General features: G+C 42.2%; 1 protein-coding gene across 3 annotated transcripts in view; it reads left to right on the top strand.

Annotated features, from left to right (window-relative positions):
* Nucleotides 1-19,851, top strand: part of SLC18B1 (solute carrier family 18 member B1) — a 1,776,356-nt gene that overhangs the window by 231,069 nt on the left and 1,525,436 nt on the right. For all 3 annotated transcript variants that reach the window (XM_044063787.1, XM_044063796.1, XM_044063806.1), the window contains exons 3-4: nt 14,613-14,708; nt 14,795-14,868. In XM_044063787.1, the coding sequence (XP_043919722.1) occupies nt 14,613-14,708; nt 14,795-14,868 (170 nt within the window). The remainder of the gene's footprint in view (nt 1-14,612; nt 14,709-14,794; nt 14,869-19,851) is intronic.

The following is a 19,851-nucleotide window of genomic DNA, read 5'->3' as shown; positions in this document are numbered from 1 at the left end:
ATCCCATTCTCTCACCCCCTCAGTCAAAATCCCGACCCGCCACCCAGTCAGCGGGATACCTCAGAAATTTCAAAGCTGCTGCAAAGAGTCATCAACGGTCCCGCAGACCAGATCGGATTAGGGAGTTACTCAAGATTCTTTTTGTGTCAAAAGACCGGGGACTTGAGGCCCATTTTGGACCTAAGCATCCTAAACGTTCAGTCAGAAAGTCCAAGTTCTGAATGGTCTACAAACCATTCTCCCATTGTTGGAGAAGGGTGTTTGGATGTGCTCCATAGATCTCAGGGCGTATTATCATATCAGGATACATCAAGCGTCCAGGAGACATCTGCGCTTCAGCCTAGGAGGCAGTCATTTTCAGTTCCGTGTGCTGCCCTTTGGTCTCACCACAGCCCCAGGGTGTTCACCAAATGCTTGGCAGTAGTGACTGCTCACCTGAGAAGTCTAGGATTCCAGGTGTTTCCGCCCCTAGACGACTGGCTCCTAACTGCCACCTCCAAGCATCTACTAGCCTACAAGCCACTATATCACTGGGCAATTCCCTTGGAATCACCTTCAATTGGCCAAAGTCTGTGTTGCGCCATCTCAAGAATAAGATTCATAGGGGTAGAGATAGACTCAAACCAGATGCGGGTCTATCTACCTACAGACAGAATTCAAACCATTCAAAATCAAGTTCGAGCCTTACTCCCCAGGTCCAAAGCCCCAGCCAGAATGGTCCTGCAGCTATTGGGATCCATGTCTGCCACGGTTCTGCTAGTTCCCTTGGCAAGGTTGCACATGAAAATCCTCCAGTGGCTTCTTTCAACTCAGTGGTCCTTTCAGGAACTCCCTCTCAATCACCTCATATGGATCACGGAATCTTGCAATGGGACCTTCTGGTGGCTAGTGCCCTCCAATTTGGATCAGGACGACCCTTTGTTCTTCCTCCTCCAGCGGCCACTCCCAGATGGGGTGGGGGCATTCCCTGGGCAGGTCAGTCCAAGGCAAATGGCACCCGGAAGAGACTCCTCTTCATATCAACATCCTAGAAATGAGGGCAGTACTCCTGTCCCTGCAAGCCCTTCACGATTATCTCCCTCAGGGCGTAATTGCTGTTCACTCAGATAACATGTCAGTTGTCTGGTACCTGAACAAACAGGGAGGGACCAGATCATATCCCCTTTGCAGAGAAACCATGAGAGTTTGGGAATGGGCAGTCCCGACCAAACGCTTTCTAGTGGCTACTCACATACCGGGCAAGTCCATTGTCATAGCCGACAGATTGAGCAGAACCATCCTCTCTCCTCACGAATGGTCTCTGAATATGACAGTTGCAAGGCAGATTTTCAGCGAATGGGGAGTTCACCTCTTCGCGACTCCTCTGAATGCGAAGTGCAAAGAATTTTTCTCCTAACCCCGCTCGGGAAGAGCCCCATGGACTCATAGTCCCATCCTGGCCCACGGCCTGCTTTATGCCTTCCTCCAGTTCCTCCTCCCAGGGTGATTCCAAAGGCATCTCTCTTAGGGAGCAAGATGATCTTAATTGCTCCTTACTGGCCTCGTCAAGTGTGGTTCCCCTATCTTCGAAACATGCTCTGGAAGGTCCATGGTTCCTGGACCAGGTCCCAGACCTACTGATTCATCAGTCGGGACTGTTACACCAGTCCCTACACACCTTAAAATTGACGGCCTGGCTCCTCCTCTTCCGACGATAGTCAGGAGTCATACACTGGATCCAGATGTTGTGCACATATTATCTTCAGCCCACAAGTCTGCTACAAAGAAACTGTATTTTAGCAAATGGAAAAGGTTTGCTATTTGGGCTCAACTCGGGGACCCCATTTCTACTTCGTGGCAGAAGTACTAAAATTTTTGACCTCTCTTTTCAATCAAGGCTCTTCAGTTTCTACCATCAAAGTACAATTGGCAGCAATTTCTAATTTTCATGAATCCATAGATCCACCTTTAATGAGCAACAGATTGTGTAAGACCTTCTTGAAAGGTGCTGCTCTATTAAGACCCCGATTTCTCATCCTGCACCTCCATGGGATCTCGATAGTGTTGCGTGCCTTGACTTCTTTCCTTTGAACCGCAGCTACCTGTGATCTAAAGTTTCTTTCATGGAAGACAGCCTTTCTAGTGGCAATTACTTCAGCCAGAAGGGTTTCAGAGCTTCAAGCTTTGTCAGTGAAACCCCCGTACTTGGTTTTTCATACAGACAGAGTGTCCCTCAGACCAAATCCTTCTTTTGTTCCTAAAGTTTGTTCTACTTTATGCTTGCAACAATGGTTAGAGCTTCAGTTTTTTCCCAAAATACTCTAACAAAGCGGAATTTATATTCCACACACTAGATGTCCACAGACAGTTACGTTTTATTTAGATAGGACCAAACAAACAAGGAAAACAGATCAGTTGTTTGTATCCTTTGCAGAAAACAAATTGGGCAACGCTGTCACAAAGGTCACTATCGCCAAATGGATCAGGGACTGTATTACTCAAGCTTATGTTTATTCTAACAAAGAGCTTACCACCTCTGTCAAGGCTCATTCTACAAGGGCTATGGCTACTTCGGTAGCATTTCATTCTAAGCTTGCTATTGGTGACATTTGTGCTCGCTACATGGTCTTCCCGCACACCTTCATTTCCTACAAATTAGATGTGGCATCTAGAGGACGAGCTTCATTTGGTTCCACAGTGCTCAGGAGTGTTTTCCAATGAGCCACCCGATTTAGGTGCTAGGGGCTGTCCCATCAGTCAGAATATAGGATCACATAACATCTTTTAGTTATGTACTCACCATAACTTCAGATGTTTGGGATCCATCCCACCCTCCTTCCCCTTCCTTGGAGATCAGAGGATATCAGAAGGTCCGAATCCTGTTGTTTCATCTTGAAACATCTATCAATGTTATATAAACAAGTTGTGCATGTGTGCATGAATGCGGACAAACAAGATCTGGGGGATTAGTGGTGGTGCATCCTGGGATAAAGATAGCTCAGCCAATTAGAGGCCTCGCTCTATAGCATAAGAGCAGAACCCGAGGATCGGCTCCGAACCCATCAGTCAGAATGTAGGCGAGATGGATCCCAAACATCTGAAGTTATGGTGAGTACATAACTAAAAGTTTTGGACTTCCTTACCGGGCTTTTTCAGCAAGGGGCTAGCTGTTCGACAGTCAAGGTGCAATTGGCAGCCATCTCCCATTACCATGTAGGACACGAGACAGGTCCTTTGATGTCAGCTAAACTATGTAAAACCTTCCTCAAGGGTACTTTTCTGCTCAGGCCCCCTATCAAAGAAGCCGTACGCCCTTGGGACCTATCGCTAGTTCTTCAGGCCTTGACTGCTTCTCCTTTTGAACCAGCTGCCTCGGCTGATCTTAAATACCTGTCTTGGAAAACAGCATTCCTGGTAGCCATCACTTCTGCGAAAAGAGTTTCGGAACTTCAAGCTGTTTCCGTAAAACCCCCTTACTTGGTTTTTCATCAGGATAGACTGTACCTCAGGACCAATCCATCCTTCCTGCCTAAGGTGGCCTCAGAAACCAATATCAATCAGTCCATTAACCTACCTGTTTTCTTCCCTAATTATCAAAATAAAGGAGAGTACAAGCTGCATTCTTTAGATGTGCACAGGCAGCTGCGTTTCTATATTCATAGGACTGCTGATCACAGACAATAAGATCAGCTGTTCATTTCCTTTGCCAAATTCAGTTTGGGTAAAGCCGTTTCGAAGGTCACCTTATCACGCTGGATTTCCCAATGTATCCTTCTAGCTTATGAGGCTTCTGGGAGGCCCGCACCTCAAGGGGTTCGTGCACATTCCACTCGCTCCATATCTACTTCTGCTGCATTCAGATCTAGAGTCCCCTTGGATGATATTTGCTCGGCAGCCACTTGGGCCTCATCTCATACCTTTATTAACCACTACAAACTGGACGTCATTTCCAGAGGGAGAGCATCCTTTGACTCCGCAGTGCTTCGGAACATCCTTCCATGATGGCTGCCCAAGATTCAGGTAGCTGGGGACTCTGTCCCACAGGTTGCTGACAAATGAAGTCCCTACTCCAGATTAAGAAGCTATGTACTCACCATAACGTTCCAGCTGAGTAGGTGGCTTCATTTGTCTGCAACCATCCCCCTGGCCTTCAGAAGAGTTAGTTTGGTGGTATTATCCCGTCTTTTCCTGTTGGGATACCTTTTTAGGTATATATAGGAGGGCAAACTTGATCTGAGGTTATTTGGGGTTGGCAGGAGATTATGGGTGAGGGGAGGAGCTAGGAGCTCAGATCCATAGCTGTATAAATAGTTGCTGGCTCGGATCCAAGACCCACAGGTTGCAGACAAATGAAGCCACCTACTCAGATGGAACGTTATGGTGAGTACATAACTTCTTATTCTTCTTAGCCTGGTCATTTTTTTCTGTCTCCCACTTCTTCCTGCTCTCCTTCTTTCTTTTGATGATTTCCTGCACTTCTGCATTCCACCACCAGCTTTCTTTATGTACCTTATTTCCATACCTGGCTCAGCCACATATCTTTTCTGTAGTCCTAATACGTGCTGTTTTTTGGTACTGCCATTCTTGTTCAACTCCACTTATTTCCTCCTCTTCTTGGGGTGCTAAAGCCCTGAACACTTCCTTGAACTGTTTTACTTTCTCTCCAGTCAATGTCCGGCTCTTCAGCCTGGTCACTGTTGACCTTAGAGCCTTCTCTGATCATTGCTTGCAGCTGATTGTGGCAACTAATAGGTTTATGCTGTGGGCCGACTGTTTCACTGGGGATGACTTTGCAATCATGGATTCTACCCCAGTGCCTTCTCCTTAGTAGGAGTCATTAATTCTGATGATATCCCTCACTGCCTTCTGAAGCCTCTCTCTCACCCCAATTCCCACACCATTTCTAACCTGTCCCCCTCCTGAGTAGTAGAGTCTGGATCCCAAGCCCAAGTGGCTTTGCTGCACTGCCCTTACATCTCATCTCTTGGATACATAGGATGTCCAGCCTCCTCTGTATCATCATGTCATCGACTTCCAAGCAGCGTTCTGTCAGTGAACCTACATTAAGTGTAGAAATTCTCAGTTCATGTTTGGCAGGTTGGCTGGTTTATGTCCAGCCTTCACTCAACAGAGCTATCCCAGGTAACCCAGGCTGGGCAACGAGACACTGGCCAGCCAGTAGCTTATTGACCCAAGGTTGCTGTTTTTTATGGCAGGCACACACTGGCCAATAGGGGCATATATACCCCACCCACTGTTAGCAAGGGTCCCTGGTGTAGGTTAGAGTAGGTCAGGTCTTCAACCCACTTATCACCGGTAACTACACATGCCCATTTTGACAATGTTAGTCAACATGACCAAATCACCTAGAGACATATTTTACATTATTGAGTGGTGGGTTCTATATTACGTTCTCAAAAGCCGACAATGTTGAATCTGACATTGTCGACATCAGAATAGCGAAACTGCAGAACATTGAACAAGTAAACGGAAATCTCCGTAAGGGGAGGGGAGATTTCTACAATATGTCTTAATCACGTCTCGGAGTTGGTATATTTATGTAGCGGGGGGGTTGTGGGGTACAGGGGAGATTTCCCCCCCTGCCTACACCGTTTTTTTTTGAACATTTGATGTTTTAATAGTTCGATCTCTAAAGGTCGACCTTTAGTGATTCAAACTTAAATAGTCGATGTTCTAATATAGACCCTGAGTGGCTAGCCCTGCCACGGAGTGCAGTCTGTGATCCATGTTCTCTTATCTTGAGGATACTGCGCACCACAGTAGATGCCCAAAGTGGTTGGTCTGTACAACACTTCCCCTATAGGGCACCATGTAGAGTCTGTGCTGCTGCCCACAGTTCCATTCATTAGTGAGTTTGAGATGGAAACACTCAGCATGTTTTTCAGATATGAAAGAAGTCCCACGTAGACCCAGGGAAAACATGCAAACTCCAAACAGGCATTGGTTGGACATCAGAATCAAACCTTGTGCATGGTAGACGAAGACCTTAACCATTATACCAACTGGTCATCTGTTACATCAACTTGAAAAATTGTAGGGGGGGCTGCATTTATATGTATGCCATTCAGTTCTTGAAATTGCCACCAAATTGTTTACTCTTACAAATATATTTTAGGCTGTTACCTGGAAAGCAATATACAAGTTTGTAAAGCACTGGCCTGTGGATACACAAGTCTCCTAATCTGGACTATTTCACCTTCCAGAACTCAGATGAGGTGTTATGTAGTGTTAGCACCTATTTATAAACTGGACTGTGTAATAGCATGCAGTAGTTTGACAGAAGTATCCCTTAAATGACTACCTCGAAAATTTCAGATCAACATCCCAAACAGTTAAAATGTTTTAACTCTGCAAAACTATCTTCTTCTTCTTTCCACTTTTCCCGGTTAGGGGTCGCCACAGCGGATCACCTTGTCCGCTTATGATTGGCAGTGGAGTTTTACAGTGTCGAGTTGCCAGCCCGGCACCCAACTTTCCACAGAAGGCACATACACACACGCACTCACACCTAGGGCCAATGTTTAGAGTTTCCAGTCCACCTACAGCATGTCTTTGGGATGTGGGAGGAAACCAGAGCACCCGGAGGAAACCCACACGACCACAGGGAGGGCATGCAGACTCCGCACAGAAGGCACCCCGGTTGAGGATCGAACTGGAGAACCTCTTGCTGTGAGGCAGCAACACTAACCGCTGCACCACTGTGGCTGCCCCTAACTCTGCAAAACTATCAATTAGTTAAAATGGGCTGAGGAAATACTTTACTTTAAAACACACTACAAGATATAATATCATATAAATTACAAACTCTAAAGTTCAAACCCAGGGACTGTAAGGCACTCGCCTTTCAAGCTCATACCTCAGAACACTCCTGGGTGTGAGATAATACAAATTATAGATGTTCTTCGTGTTTCACTGTTGCAGTCATCACATTTGGGTTATCTGCTTGCAGTAGCCCTCATTCGGCCTGATTAACAAAGTCTTGGGTCCTGCGTCAGTTGCTGTCTCTTCTTTCGTGACGTCAGGTCGTCAGGGGTATAAAACATGCAGCTGATGCCATTACATCAGTCTTTCTTGCTGTGCAGTGCCCGAAACCGAAGCAGTTCGCAAGTGCCATTCGGACGACTCCTGAAATTTTCGTTTCCGAGTTTCAGAAATGAAGTCTTCAACTAAAAGCTAAGTACTCCTTTGGGGAATCTTTTTCTTTGTCTTAACCGATGTCAGTAAAAGTAAATAATTGCATTACTTGTGGAAAGCAAATATCTCATAAAGATTTTCATTTGTACTGTATTCTTTGCCTAGGCCCTGACCATGACGTACCTCGCTGTTGGTTTTGTGCCTTATTTAAACCACAAACTATCAGTCGTTGGTATAATTACGCCTCTAAATATTTTGGTACTCGGTTCAGTTATTCTGATATGTCTTCTCTGACTACTGACATTCCGAAAAAACACAAAGATAAAGACAGTGACAGGCCGCCTAGGTCCATAGCTGCCGATGACGCTTCTCCTAAGCCAGTCGCCAGTTCGTCGGTACTCAGTGAGGCGCTTTCGCAGCCCCTGATACTCGCTACTTCTGATTTGCAGGCCTCAACTGAGACCCATTCAAAGTCTGGTATGTCGTGAGATGCTTCAATGGTGGAACCTGTGGATGTCTCTACCTTGGATGGGTCCAGAGCCAATGTGCAGGCACCGGGTTTTGAGGGTGTATTTAGGCCTACTGACTTTCGTATTAAACCGACATCATCTAATTTCTTCAAGGCCTAAATCTCGAACCATGCATAGAAAACTGACGCCCAGACCGCATGGTCAGGCCTCTATGCCTAAAAAACAAATGATAAAAATGGCTGAAGACCTTATTACTTTAATCAGGGGAAGCCAGCCTTCCCCCCTCTAAGAGACCTAGGACTGAGTTTGTTTATGATACTTCTGACCAGGATTCTGAATTTTCTGTTTCCTCTGATGACCAGGATTTACCTTTATCTACCTATAAGGATTCTGATGCTGAGGCCTTTATTCCCTCTGCTTCCCCCCGAGGATTTCTCTTTTGGTGAAACCTTGCATACTCTCTGGACATTGTTGATGATGCATTTGTGGAATCTAGCTTGGCCCCTGACTCTTTACCTCCTGCTCCCAGAAAACCTGATAGATATTACAGGGTCCCTGACTCTCACAAGTTCCTTTTTAAAAATACTACTGCGGGTCCTGAGACCATTTCACAGGGATCCAAGGGCATTAAAGCTCCTACTGCCAAAAATCCTACCCCCTCTGATAGAGACTCCAGGGTGCTGGTTAAATGGGGTAAGAAGGTATACACTTCTGCAACTTTGGCCATTAGGGCCTTAAACTGCCAGTTTCATATGTTAAAGTATCAGCAGCATATTATTGGATTGCTTAAACAGAAAATTATGTTGAGTCCTGATTGTGCTGAAAATAAGGATTTACAGGATTTACTGCATTCAGCTGAATTTTGATTCTCTAGAGGCATCTTGCAGGGCTGCTGAAACTGGGTCTGTACTTGGAAGGAATGCTTGGCTTAAGGACCAATCCTTGCCAGATCATGTTGAAGCAAAATTACTGGATGCTCCCTTAAACCAGGACCGCCTGTTTGGCAACAAGGCAGAATAAGTTCTTAAAAAGATGGAGGGAAAAGCTAAATCTATGCAAACTGTTAAAGATTTTTTACCAGTGTAACCTCCAAGATTTAGTAGGCATTGGCCTTCCAAGAACTGGTCCTTTCCTGCCTCTTCCAAACCTTCTCAGTCCAAACCCAGTCCCAGGGTGCCCACAGGACTAAGCAGTAGGGGGCCTCCACTACCAAATCTGGGAGCAATAAAACTCCCCCCTATGGTAAACTGTCTCAATGACTTATTTTTAAAACTTCCAAGCACTTACCAACTGACTGCCCCTTTGGGGGGAAAGATTGCTGTTCATGCAAAGAACTGGGACAAATGGGTTTTAAGTATAGTGTCCCAGGGATACAGATTTCACTTCCACATGTTACCAACACCAAGCGGGTGGCCAGATCTACCCCCAAATCAGTGGGCAGAGGCTCAAAAGCAAGTACTTTCTCTCTTAAGCATGGGGGCTATTCACTTGGTACCAGAAGAGGAAAAGGGACAAGGTTTCTACTCGAGACTTTTCCTGGTACCCAGAAAAGACAATTCATGGTGTCCTATCCTGGACCTGTCTACCCTAAACACCTTTTTGTTGATTCCAAAATTCAAGATGCTGACTCTTCACCTGTTGCTTCCTATGCTAAGCAAAGATGCCTGGTTAGCAACACTAGATTTAAAAGAAGCATACCTGCACATCCCAATCAGGGAATCTTGCAGAAGATACCTATGCTTCAAAGCAGGCTACACGCACTATCAGTTCTTTGCACTGCCATTTGGCTTATCTATTGCGCCCAGGGTATTCACAAAAGTGCCTAGCTCCAGTGATTGCATTTTGCAGGCAAAGAAATATTCAAATCTATCCATACCTGGACGATAGTCTAATTCTGACAGAAAGCCAGGACATACTTTTGAATCATCTGGCCTTTGTACAAAGGGTGCTAACTTGTCTGGGGTACACCATAAATGAAAATAAATCACACCTGGTATCCTGTCAACAAATTATATTCCTGGGAGCAAGCTTGAATACAACTTCCCAGATGGCTTTCCTCACTCCAGAGAAACAAATTCATTTGACTACCTTCTTCAAACAAGTGGCCACAAAAACCCTGCTATCTGCAAGGCAAATACTGTAAGACTTAGGGTTCATAACCTCCTGCATTCTTCCAATTCCATATGCAAGACTGCATAAGAGGAAACTACAATGGTAAGTAAAAAGCCTATGGTGTCAACATTCTCAGGGTCTAGAAGCAATGATTTCTGTCATACCTTGCCTACGCCTAGAGTTCCTTTGGTGGGCAGAGGCCTGCCACCAAAACAAGGGACTACCATTCACACTACCCCCTGCCCCCCAAACCCTAACAACAGATGCATCAGACTATGCATGGGGGGCTCACCTGGCAGGGAAGTGCATTCAGGGCAAATGGAACCCATGTCAAATGCACCTGCATATCAATCAAAAAGAAATGTTAGCTGTACAGAATGCTCAGACAGCCTTCAAGGACCACATTCTTCCAGGACAAGTAATGGTGAAGACGGACAACACCACTGTTATGTGGTACATAAACAAGCAGGGGGTACACATTCTCACCCCCTGTGCAGACTAGCTATGGCATTGTGGAACACAGCCTTGATCTACCAAGTGCATCTACAAGCTCAATTCCTGCCAGGAAAACTAAATACACTGGCAGATGAACTAAGCAGAAACCTCATGGACCCACACAAGTGGAAACTGGAACCAAGGATTTTCAACTTGTTGACAAGCAAATGGGGGAGCCCAGATATAGACCTGTTTGCCTCCCCCCAGAACTATCAATTGTACAAATTTTGCACAAGGATTACCCACAAACAAGCTTGGAAAGTGGATGCTGTGTCCTTCAGCTGGAAAAACCTATCAGTTTATGCTTTTCCTCTTCTGCTTCTGCACTCCAAAGTACTACTAAAGATAAAACAGGACAAACCAAGAACGATTTTGATTGCACCAGACTGGCCACGCAAGCACAGGTACCCCCTCCTGCGCAGTGTGTCATGGTTGGCCCCATGGTACCTGCCTCAGACTCCTTCCCTGTTGTCTCAGGAGGAGAACCAGATTCTGCACCCTCAGGTTCAAATATTGAACTTAGCAGCTAGGCTAATTACCTAATCTCTCCTTTACCATCCCTCAGTAAACCAGTGATGGATATCATTTTAGAGGCAAGGAGGCCTAGTGCTAGAAAATCTTATGCTGAAAAATGGAAAAGATTCTGTGCCTACAACCAGTCCCAAGGGATGAGCACAGCTGCGCCCAATTTACCTCAGATTTTACAATACTTAACTGAGATGCTTCACAAGGGTCTGTCTTTTTCCTCCATCAAAATTCATGCCTCAGCCATTTTAGCTCATTTATAACACAGAACCTCCTCTCTTCTCTCACCCACTGCTCAAGCAGTTTCTCGGAGGGGCCAAAAATTTAAGACCACCCAGGAGAGCTCCATCTCCAGCCTGGGACCTTAACTTTGTATTGGAGAAACTCAATCTTCCTCCTTTCAAGCCAGCTGCTACTGCAGATTTAAAATTCCTTTCTTGGAAAACAGCTTTCCTTTTAGCAATCACTTCAGCAAGAAGGGTATCTGAATTACAGGCCCTTATGGCAGTGGAGCCTTTCATCATCTTTCATGCGGACAGGGTGTCCTTCAGGACCCCAACCCCTCTTACCTGCCCAAGGTGGTATCCAGTGTGGCCCTTAATTGGTCCATTCATCTGCCAACCTTCTTTCCTAATCTACAGAACAAAGGGGAATGGATACTGTACTCCTTAGATGTGCACAGACAACTTAGATTCTACTTGGACAGGACTAAACCTCAAAGGAAGTCTGAACATCTGCTGGTGGCATTTGCTGCAGGGGCAGAGGGGAAGGCTATTTTAAAGCAAACTATTTCTAAATGGATAGGCCATTGCATTCATTTCTGCTATAAGCACCATGGGAAACTGATTCCTCAGGGGATCAGACCCCATTCTACCAGGGCTGCATCTTCCTCTACAGCCTTTCTCAGAGACATCCCTACCAGGGACTTCCTAGAAGCTGCTACCTGGAGTTCTGTACATACTTTCAGCAAGCATTACCATCTACCAATTTTCTCTAAATCCAGAGCTGGTTTTGCCACTGCAGTCTTGCAGGGCCTTATTGCTGGTCGTAATCCTATCTAAATTCCTCCTCCCATCCTTAGCTTTGGGAATCTACCCAAATGTGATGACTGCAACAGTGAAACATGAAGAACATAGTACAGTTGTGTACACTTGCCATAAATGTAGATGTTCGAGTATATTCACTGTTGCAGTCTTGGTTACCCTTCCTCCAGCCCCCTTACTTCTTTTGGCTATACCTCTACTCTCCTTTACTATGCTTAAAAGCTTTTTGGTGTATTTGCTTTTTTGTTGGAGATATATCCTTGTATATTTATAGATTTAATTGCTTCCCATTAGGGGGGCACCTGACATCTGGGGCAAGAAAAACTGATGTAATGGCATAGGCTGCATGTTTTATACCCCTGACGACCTGACATCACGGAAGAAGAGACAGCAACCGACGCAGGACCCAAGACTTTGTTAATCAGACCGACTGAGGGCTACTGCAAGCAGATAACCCAAATGTGATGACTGCAACAGTGAATACACTCGAACATCTACATTTATGGTAAGAGTACACAACTGTACTTTGTGTACTCTTTCTATATGTATATCTTGAATAAATATAGTTTGACACTTTTTCTTTCATCACTTCTTTTTCACTTTATTCTTCCCCTCACTGGCCATTTGATTCGTCTTCATTCACCCAATTGACCCATTATTTCCTCCTCCTTAGGAATGGGAGCTAGGGCACAGGGGAGCTTACCAGCTCTCTTTATTGAAGACATACACCAGATGCAACCCCAGGCAGGTTAATAGTCTTAGGACCGGTTTGTTCCCTGCCTGAATAGCTCACTGATGTCAACCACAATGGGCCATCCTCTGCTAGGCTAAGAACTGTAAGACCCATTTATTTTTTGGGAGCTTCCCAGCCCAAATTCCTTTACTTAGGAGAGACAGATGAAATAAAATGAAGCAGTCTGTAGGTCAGGCAGCGTGGCTCACTTGGCTTTCTTTTGACAGAGACTTTGTATACTCCACATTGCTGCCACAGTAGGACATTCACACTTCTGCTTATCAATCTTCTGACGTGTGGAGAGCCACACTGCAGTGCAGGCTAGGTAGGCTCATACTGCAGGTGATACACTCCCACTCCTGCAGGTACTACTGATGCACTGAGTTAGAGGTGCCACTCTTCCCTACCCTAAGATTTGTTGTGGTCATTTCACTTCTATCCTCCAGGCCTGATATCTCCAGTACACTTGCTATTAATTATATATGTGACATTTGGATAACAGCAATGGCATTATCTGTGTGCATCATCAGGCTTGTGCTGCTTCATGTTTGTCTGTCCTAGGAAGTACTCTGCTCTTTCCAGTGTACCTTGTTTTATTTTAATCTCTTCTTCTACTTTGCATCAGTTAATTGCTGATTTTCCAGCTGCTAGTTCCAGTTGGCTGGTAGATTATGGAAAGAGGGCCATCTTTCACTTATGTAGTGTTAGCTAGGGCATTAGAGAGCTCACCCATTGCATTCATGTGTGAAGGTCATTCGTTTATTTTGTTTTTCTTTTTTTCTGTATTACTTTCAACATTTCCATCATCTTGTAATGTGCACTGTCTGCTTTGGAGCTGTATGAGTAAAGCATGTCTGCTGCAGTCTTTTGGTATACCCTTGGGGTCGCTGTAGCAGGCAGCTTTGTAGTTAAACCCCATTATGTGAGATGCATCACAGTGTGCCTTTTATCCAGCATTATTTTAATTAGATTTTAAGAATTCTTTTGACCATTGTACCCTCCACCCACTGGAAAAAATATATATAGTGAAGCCACCATTCTCCTAGAAATGGGTTCCCTTCAGAATGTCGAAATACTGAAACCTCGAATGTCATATGGTCGAGACCATATGATCGAAGTTTCAGTATTTTGAAATTCTGAATGGAGATCTGCATACAGAGCAGAATAGGAGATTTCCCTTTTCCTCGCTGTAGTGCGATCTCGGAGTTGGTATATTTAAGTAGTAGGGGTATAATCGTTTAGTTTTTTTGGGGGGGGGGTTTGTTTTGGAATTTCCATATTCCGAAACATCGATCATATGGTCTCAATCATATGGCATTTGATGTTTCGGAATTTCAAGATTCCGAAGTGAATCCCCTAGAGACTATTCTGTTCCTCCTGGCCCTTGGCATTGTAGGATTCAAGGAGAGAAAGAGGTGAGAGCTGGTAATCATGGCTGTCATCTAGTGAGATATAGGAAATTTGTATATTGCCTTATGATCCCCTGCCTGGATAGTGTGGTGAAATTTTTGCTATGTTGGCCCCAAAGGGAGTGTGACATTACAGGCCCACCATTTGTACTTAGGGTGCTTTTGCACTCCTTGGCAGGTTAATGCTGTCCAATTCTCAAATTACAGGAGTTACAATACCTGGAGCTCCTTCAGCTCTTTTGTCGGTATGCTGCCAACAAAATCCCCCAGGATGAATTAACTTGTATAACCTAGTCACTGCCCTCCCTTCTTAGACAGTTTTTTTCACCTTCTGGATCACTTTATAAGTGTTTTTCCTCACTTAGTTTGTGCTTTGCAACAGCTGAATGGCAACCCCTCTCTGTTTACTGTGTAGCTACCAAAAACTCGTACCTTTAGTTTTTATTTACTTCTTTTTTTCTGATTTGTTACTTGTGTACATTAATGAGAACCATTATTGTAAGTGATAATTCTTAACCCTTTTCTCATTACTTAAGAGGTAAAAGCTACTGAATTAAGCATGTATCAGTACAAATCTGCCTTTTGGATCTGTGATATGTGTATATAGAATGTACACGTTTCATTGTTTTTGTTGTATTTGATTGTATACTTTTTAATAACTGATTGTAATGATGTAGTGTTTTTTTTTCAGGCAGAACAGAAAGGTGCCAGCGATACCATTATTGGAATGATCTTTGGGTGCTATGCTTTAGTAAATGTTTTGTTCTCCTTGATTCTAGGAAAATATGTAAGTATTTCATAAAGTATATATGTTAATTTACCAAGTGTTTTGTTCTGTTTTTTGCTTGTTATAACTGTAGTTTCCTTTTACAGATTGTACAAGTTGGAGCAAAATTCATGTTTGTGGGAGGGATGTTTCTGTCTGGTGGTTGCACTATTCTTTTTGGGTGAGTAGCTTATGAATTTTTCCATACTTGACATTTATTGCCTTGTAGTAAAGATTCTCTGAATAATTAACTATTGAACCCATTAGTTGTCATAGTACTTTGAGGAGGAAGTAGTTCACAGTGGTTAAGAAATTTGATTGTCATTCTGAAATGTGGGCATGAGTCTTATCTGGTACTGTTTTCATTCTGTGGGACTCCAAGCAAGCAGTCTAACTTCGTTATCTAGGTTTCCCTGGAGAAAATGAGCTCTCTTTTTAAGATTAGGAAAACTGTATGCTTGCAGTTTTGTTCAGGCATACATAGTGCTGTAAACTATTTCACTTCACCTAAGTTCGTTCATTGTGCAGCCTTTTTAAGTAAAACAGTTGCTACATTTTCACGGCTTAGATACTACCTTGTCTGTTACTCCTTTCCCTGGTAAAGACAACTTTCTTATCTGATTTAACATTCCTTACATCTTTGTAATGTCTTCAGTTATACTTCTTAGTATCTGTCTACACTAGGATATTGTGCTCTGGTATCCTACTAATACTCTAATGAATGTTAAATTGAAAGTTGGGGAGGAATGTGCACACTCTTTTGTGTAGTCTGATGATGTATAGTATTGATACAGATTATTTCTCTCATTAGTTTTTATAATGGCTACAGTACATTTTGGTCCAATACAGTGCAGAACAGATTTTGGTGTAGTGGACACGGCCTATTGGTGCACCATTCTGCTTAGAAAAACTGTCTAGAGTAGTTATAAGCAGTACAAGAGTTGAAGTATGAACACAATGCAAAGCACAACTCTGTAGCCTTAGAAACCATAATGTGTGATCTATTGCAATATGTAGAAATACTTATTTATTTCCAAAAGGAATTCAGTGTGCACAGTGGTTGAGCCTTGCCTTATGTATAGCAAGCCGGGTATTGTTGAGGGAGAGGCACAGTCTCTGGTGCAGTATGTGTCGTTTTAATTTGTTTTGCTAGCGTAAATCATTATTTGTTAGAGACTGGTCAAGCGCAGTAACTATGAAGTGCTCGCAGATGCTTTGTGTTATTTATTTTTGTTTTGTGAACTATGTAGGCTGGCAATTGCTAAGCTAAAGTAGTAGGCATAGTGGTGATCTTTTTAAAATTTCTCTTTAAATTTATGATATTTTTTAAATAATACTAATATTAACCTGATCCTGCTTGTGTACATGTTTTTATTAATTAGAACTAGACTTACTATAGCTGAAGAATTAAGCTGCTTATCTGCTCATTATCCAATTTTGAGTAGTAATGATTTGTCCAAACATAACTTTAAGAAATAGAAGCACATGTAAGACGGATGTAGGTGGTGTTTTTTACTAGTGTGGTATATATTAACAGTTTTTGCACTGGAAGCAAACTAAAAGAAGACAGCATTTGTGCCTCCTCTTCTGTTGTTCTTGGTAATATGAACTAATGCTCGACTGTCTTACAAGGCTATATAGTTCCTAGGGATTGGTAACTGTTTGGTGTTTCTTGACTCTGATTACAAGCAGAATGTCTGCTTTTGTGCACAGTTTCTTGTCTGTAGCTGCTCCATTTATGAAAAACAGCTTTTATTTTCTGATGTATATTGCTCTTTCCTCCTCAGTTCTTATATGTGTGTGTATATATGTATGTGTGTGTGTGTGTGTGTGTGTGTATATATATGTGTGTGTGTGTATATATATATATATATATATATATGTATAATATATATATATATATATATATATATATATATATCAAGAACAAAAGAGAACCATCGAGTAGCTCAAACAGCCCACAAAATGCTGTAGAAATAAACCACAAATGGAAGGAATGTCCTGTATGAAAAAGTTGCTGGAAATAATGAAGTCCAAGTATAAAAACAATAATTTATTGGCAAAAAACGTGAGCACTTTCACGGACACACAATTCCGCTTCCTCAGACATTATAAAACTCAGTTCAGGGCTAAAACCTTATATAACAAAGCTATGATTCAATTAACATCAATTATGCAAGCAATTAATATGAATCAGGGCATAAACGTTTGGTGCAGAGCTACCAAACAAAGAACAATGCATTTTTACTATCACAATCAAATTGATCAAAGTGCATTCAATCTATAAACTGCATACTTATATAAAAATAAAATAAAATACAGCATTGAACTACACCGTAGTAAATATGTCTCACATGGATTCAGAAATATAACAAAAATACAACAAAAAATAATAAAATATAATAAAATATAAAATATATATGACTGGTAAAAAATAGATTGAAACACGCATTCATTGGTTCACATATATTATACTTATTTATTATTATTTTTTATAAATAATTTTTTCACCAATTTTATTATTTAATATTTTTCAGCATCTTGCATCGCTCATTAGTTTTTCATCTTTTAAATACATATTCCTATAGCAGTTTTAATAAGAAACATATTTCAGTTGGTTGCATTTTGTCCTATAAAGACATTTTACTTGCTTTGTCACCACCTAAAGTACAATGGATATGTATTTAGTATTTAGAGTAGTATGTCACAGGTATTTTTATATTAGTTTTTTTTAATTAGTTTTTATATTATTATCAAAGTTTCTTATTAAAGTTATTGTATTAAGTAATCAATTGAGTACTTGTAAGTCCTTATGAGATATGTAAAGGACAGTGACATAGGCTCCATACCAGTATACTTTTATAGGTATGAGTGAACGGTTTTGTTTGCGTTCACGAACGATTTACTTTCTTTTACATTTATATTAAGTATTCTTCATATTTGCCATCTAATGTGTTTACAGTTAATACATCAACTAGACATATAGGTTCAAGTAATATTTTGATAAAAGGTTTTATGAAGTCATTGTGTTTTCACTTTCCAGTTACAGTATCATGAAACGCAGCTGGTCGCTAGTTTTGCATTCACATGTTAGATTCAGGTAGCACAGTGTTGACTAAAATTCTATTTAACGCAAGTTTTGGCATAACAAAGGTTGGATGTACTGAATTATTTTATTAACATGTCAAGTTATGCTTATTTTATGTTCAATACCACAATTAGAATTCTTTGTATTGGGTGAATGTGTTGTATCTTTGGGGTGGGGGGTATAGTACTTTTACACTATTTTTTATTGGAAACATTTTTATTGTAAATACGGCTTTAAATGTTTGAATTGATCGACAGTTGTTTGGCGCCAATTAAGTTATATAAGGCGTCTTTGTTGCAAACATAGTGTTCTGAAGAAGCCCATATAGATGGGTGAAAGCGCTTAACAGTTCTGTTTTTAAGGTTTTCATTTTCTACTAAATCTTTCCACATTTTTGGATTTGACTGCTGGTTTTCGTAAAGTAGCATACACCATTCCTGAGGTGACTGGACACTTATTGGTGGCTCTGTGGCATTAAGGGTTGTTAGCAGTTTTCCTGTGTGTGTATATATATATATATATATATATATATATATATATATATATATATATATATATATATATATATATATGCCTTGTTTGCTGTGGCATAGACTGGATTCGGGCCTGCTGGATCTAGCTTTGTTTGTATAACTTGAGCACTAATCCAGGCATTCTCTAAAGTATTCAATTGTATTTATTACTGCTTGGTAGTAACTTGATTAAAGTGTAGCTATCATTCTAAGTCTTTTGGATTAAGCACTTGGACTTCAGACCAGTTGTTTTACATTAGGAAGGTATGTGGCATGCACTGTGGTGGCAGGACAGGTAGCTTTCATCCTTCTAAGTTGGGAACTGCTGATTGAGAGCCCAGTGTCTGTTATTCTTAAAGTGTATTAGTTCTGGTTTAAGCACTTGGGCTTCAGGCCAGTTATTTTACATTAAGAAGGTTTGTGGTCTGCACTCTTGTGGGAGAAGAGGCTGGACTCTGCCCTTCTGAGCTGGGAATTTTTGGTTAAAGGTTTATAGTGCCTGACTATTTTAACTGTATCTTACTGAAATTGGTACACCTTGTTTGCTGTAGCATAGACTAGATCCAGGCCTGCTGAATCTAGCTTTGTTTATATGCTTGTTGTTTGTTTGCTTGTTATTTCCCTGGAACGCTAATTCCACCTAATACGCGGCTTCTCAGCACTTCTGTGGATCACTAGTGATATCTGCATTGCTTACTGTACTTATTTCCTTGTTTCACTTGAAAGAAAGTTGCTGTTTGTCGTTTTTTGCATTCAAGTTACCTGTAACACATTGCACTTAAGTTACCTGGCACTTGCTCACTAAAGCAATTATATAAGTCAGCACTAAAAATTAAAAGCACTACACCCTCACTCCCCACTGGCCCTGGTTTTCAATTATTAAGGAATTCCCAATATTATTCTAGCATGTCCAAAGGTCAGTTGTCAATCTCCTCTCCGGTCCAGCTGGTGAATATGGGAATCTTGAGGCAATGTTACAACTGCCTCATGTACACAGACAACCCTCTCCTCCTCCCAACAAATTCCAACACATGTGAGAGATGCAACCATATAGCCAAACTGGAGGCTAAGCTCTCTCAACTCAGTACTGGCATAACCAGTCAGGAGGAGAAGGAAACCACACTCACTACAATTCCAGTCTCACATAGACCTACCACGACAGCAAACCAAACACATAATCACACAAAAACATACTCAGAGGCTCTAAATAAAGATCTGTCGAAGCAGCAGAGACCTCCAAAGCAGACACCCAAGCAGCCGCTACCCCAAAACAAAACACGTGCAACACATATCTCACAAAGCCAGTGTGCCAAACAGTCACAGCCCTTAAGACTAAACAACGCACCTGATACACTTGTAATAGGTGACTCTATCGTCAGGCACACTGACGTCCCGCTCACCAGGCTGAACAAGGAGAGGGTCACGGTGAGCAGCCTGTCGGGTGCTAGGATCCGCCACATAACACAAGCACTCAGGTCACTCCAAGGCAAGTACAAATATGACTCAGTCATTGTCCATGCTGGTGTGAATGACCTGAGACGTACCTCCCTGGACTACATGAAAA

The sequence above is a fragment of the Protopterus annectens genome, chromosome 1.part0 (assembly GCF_019279795.1).
Source record: "Protopterus annectens isolate FY-2018-M chromosome 1.part0, PAN1.0, whole genome shotgun sequence".
Classification (NCBI taxonomy): domain Eukaryota; kingdom Metazoa; phylum Chordata; order Ceratodontiformes; family Protopteridae; genus Protopterus; species Protopterus annectens.
The sequence above is the reverse complement of the archived record's forward strand: the minus strand, read 5'-3'. Positions and strand labels throughout refer to the sequence as shown.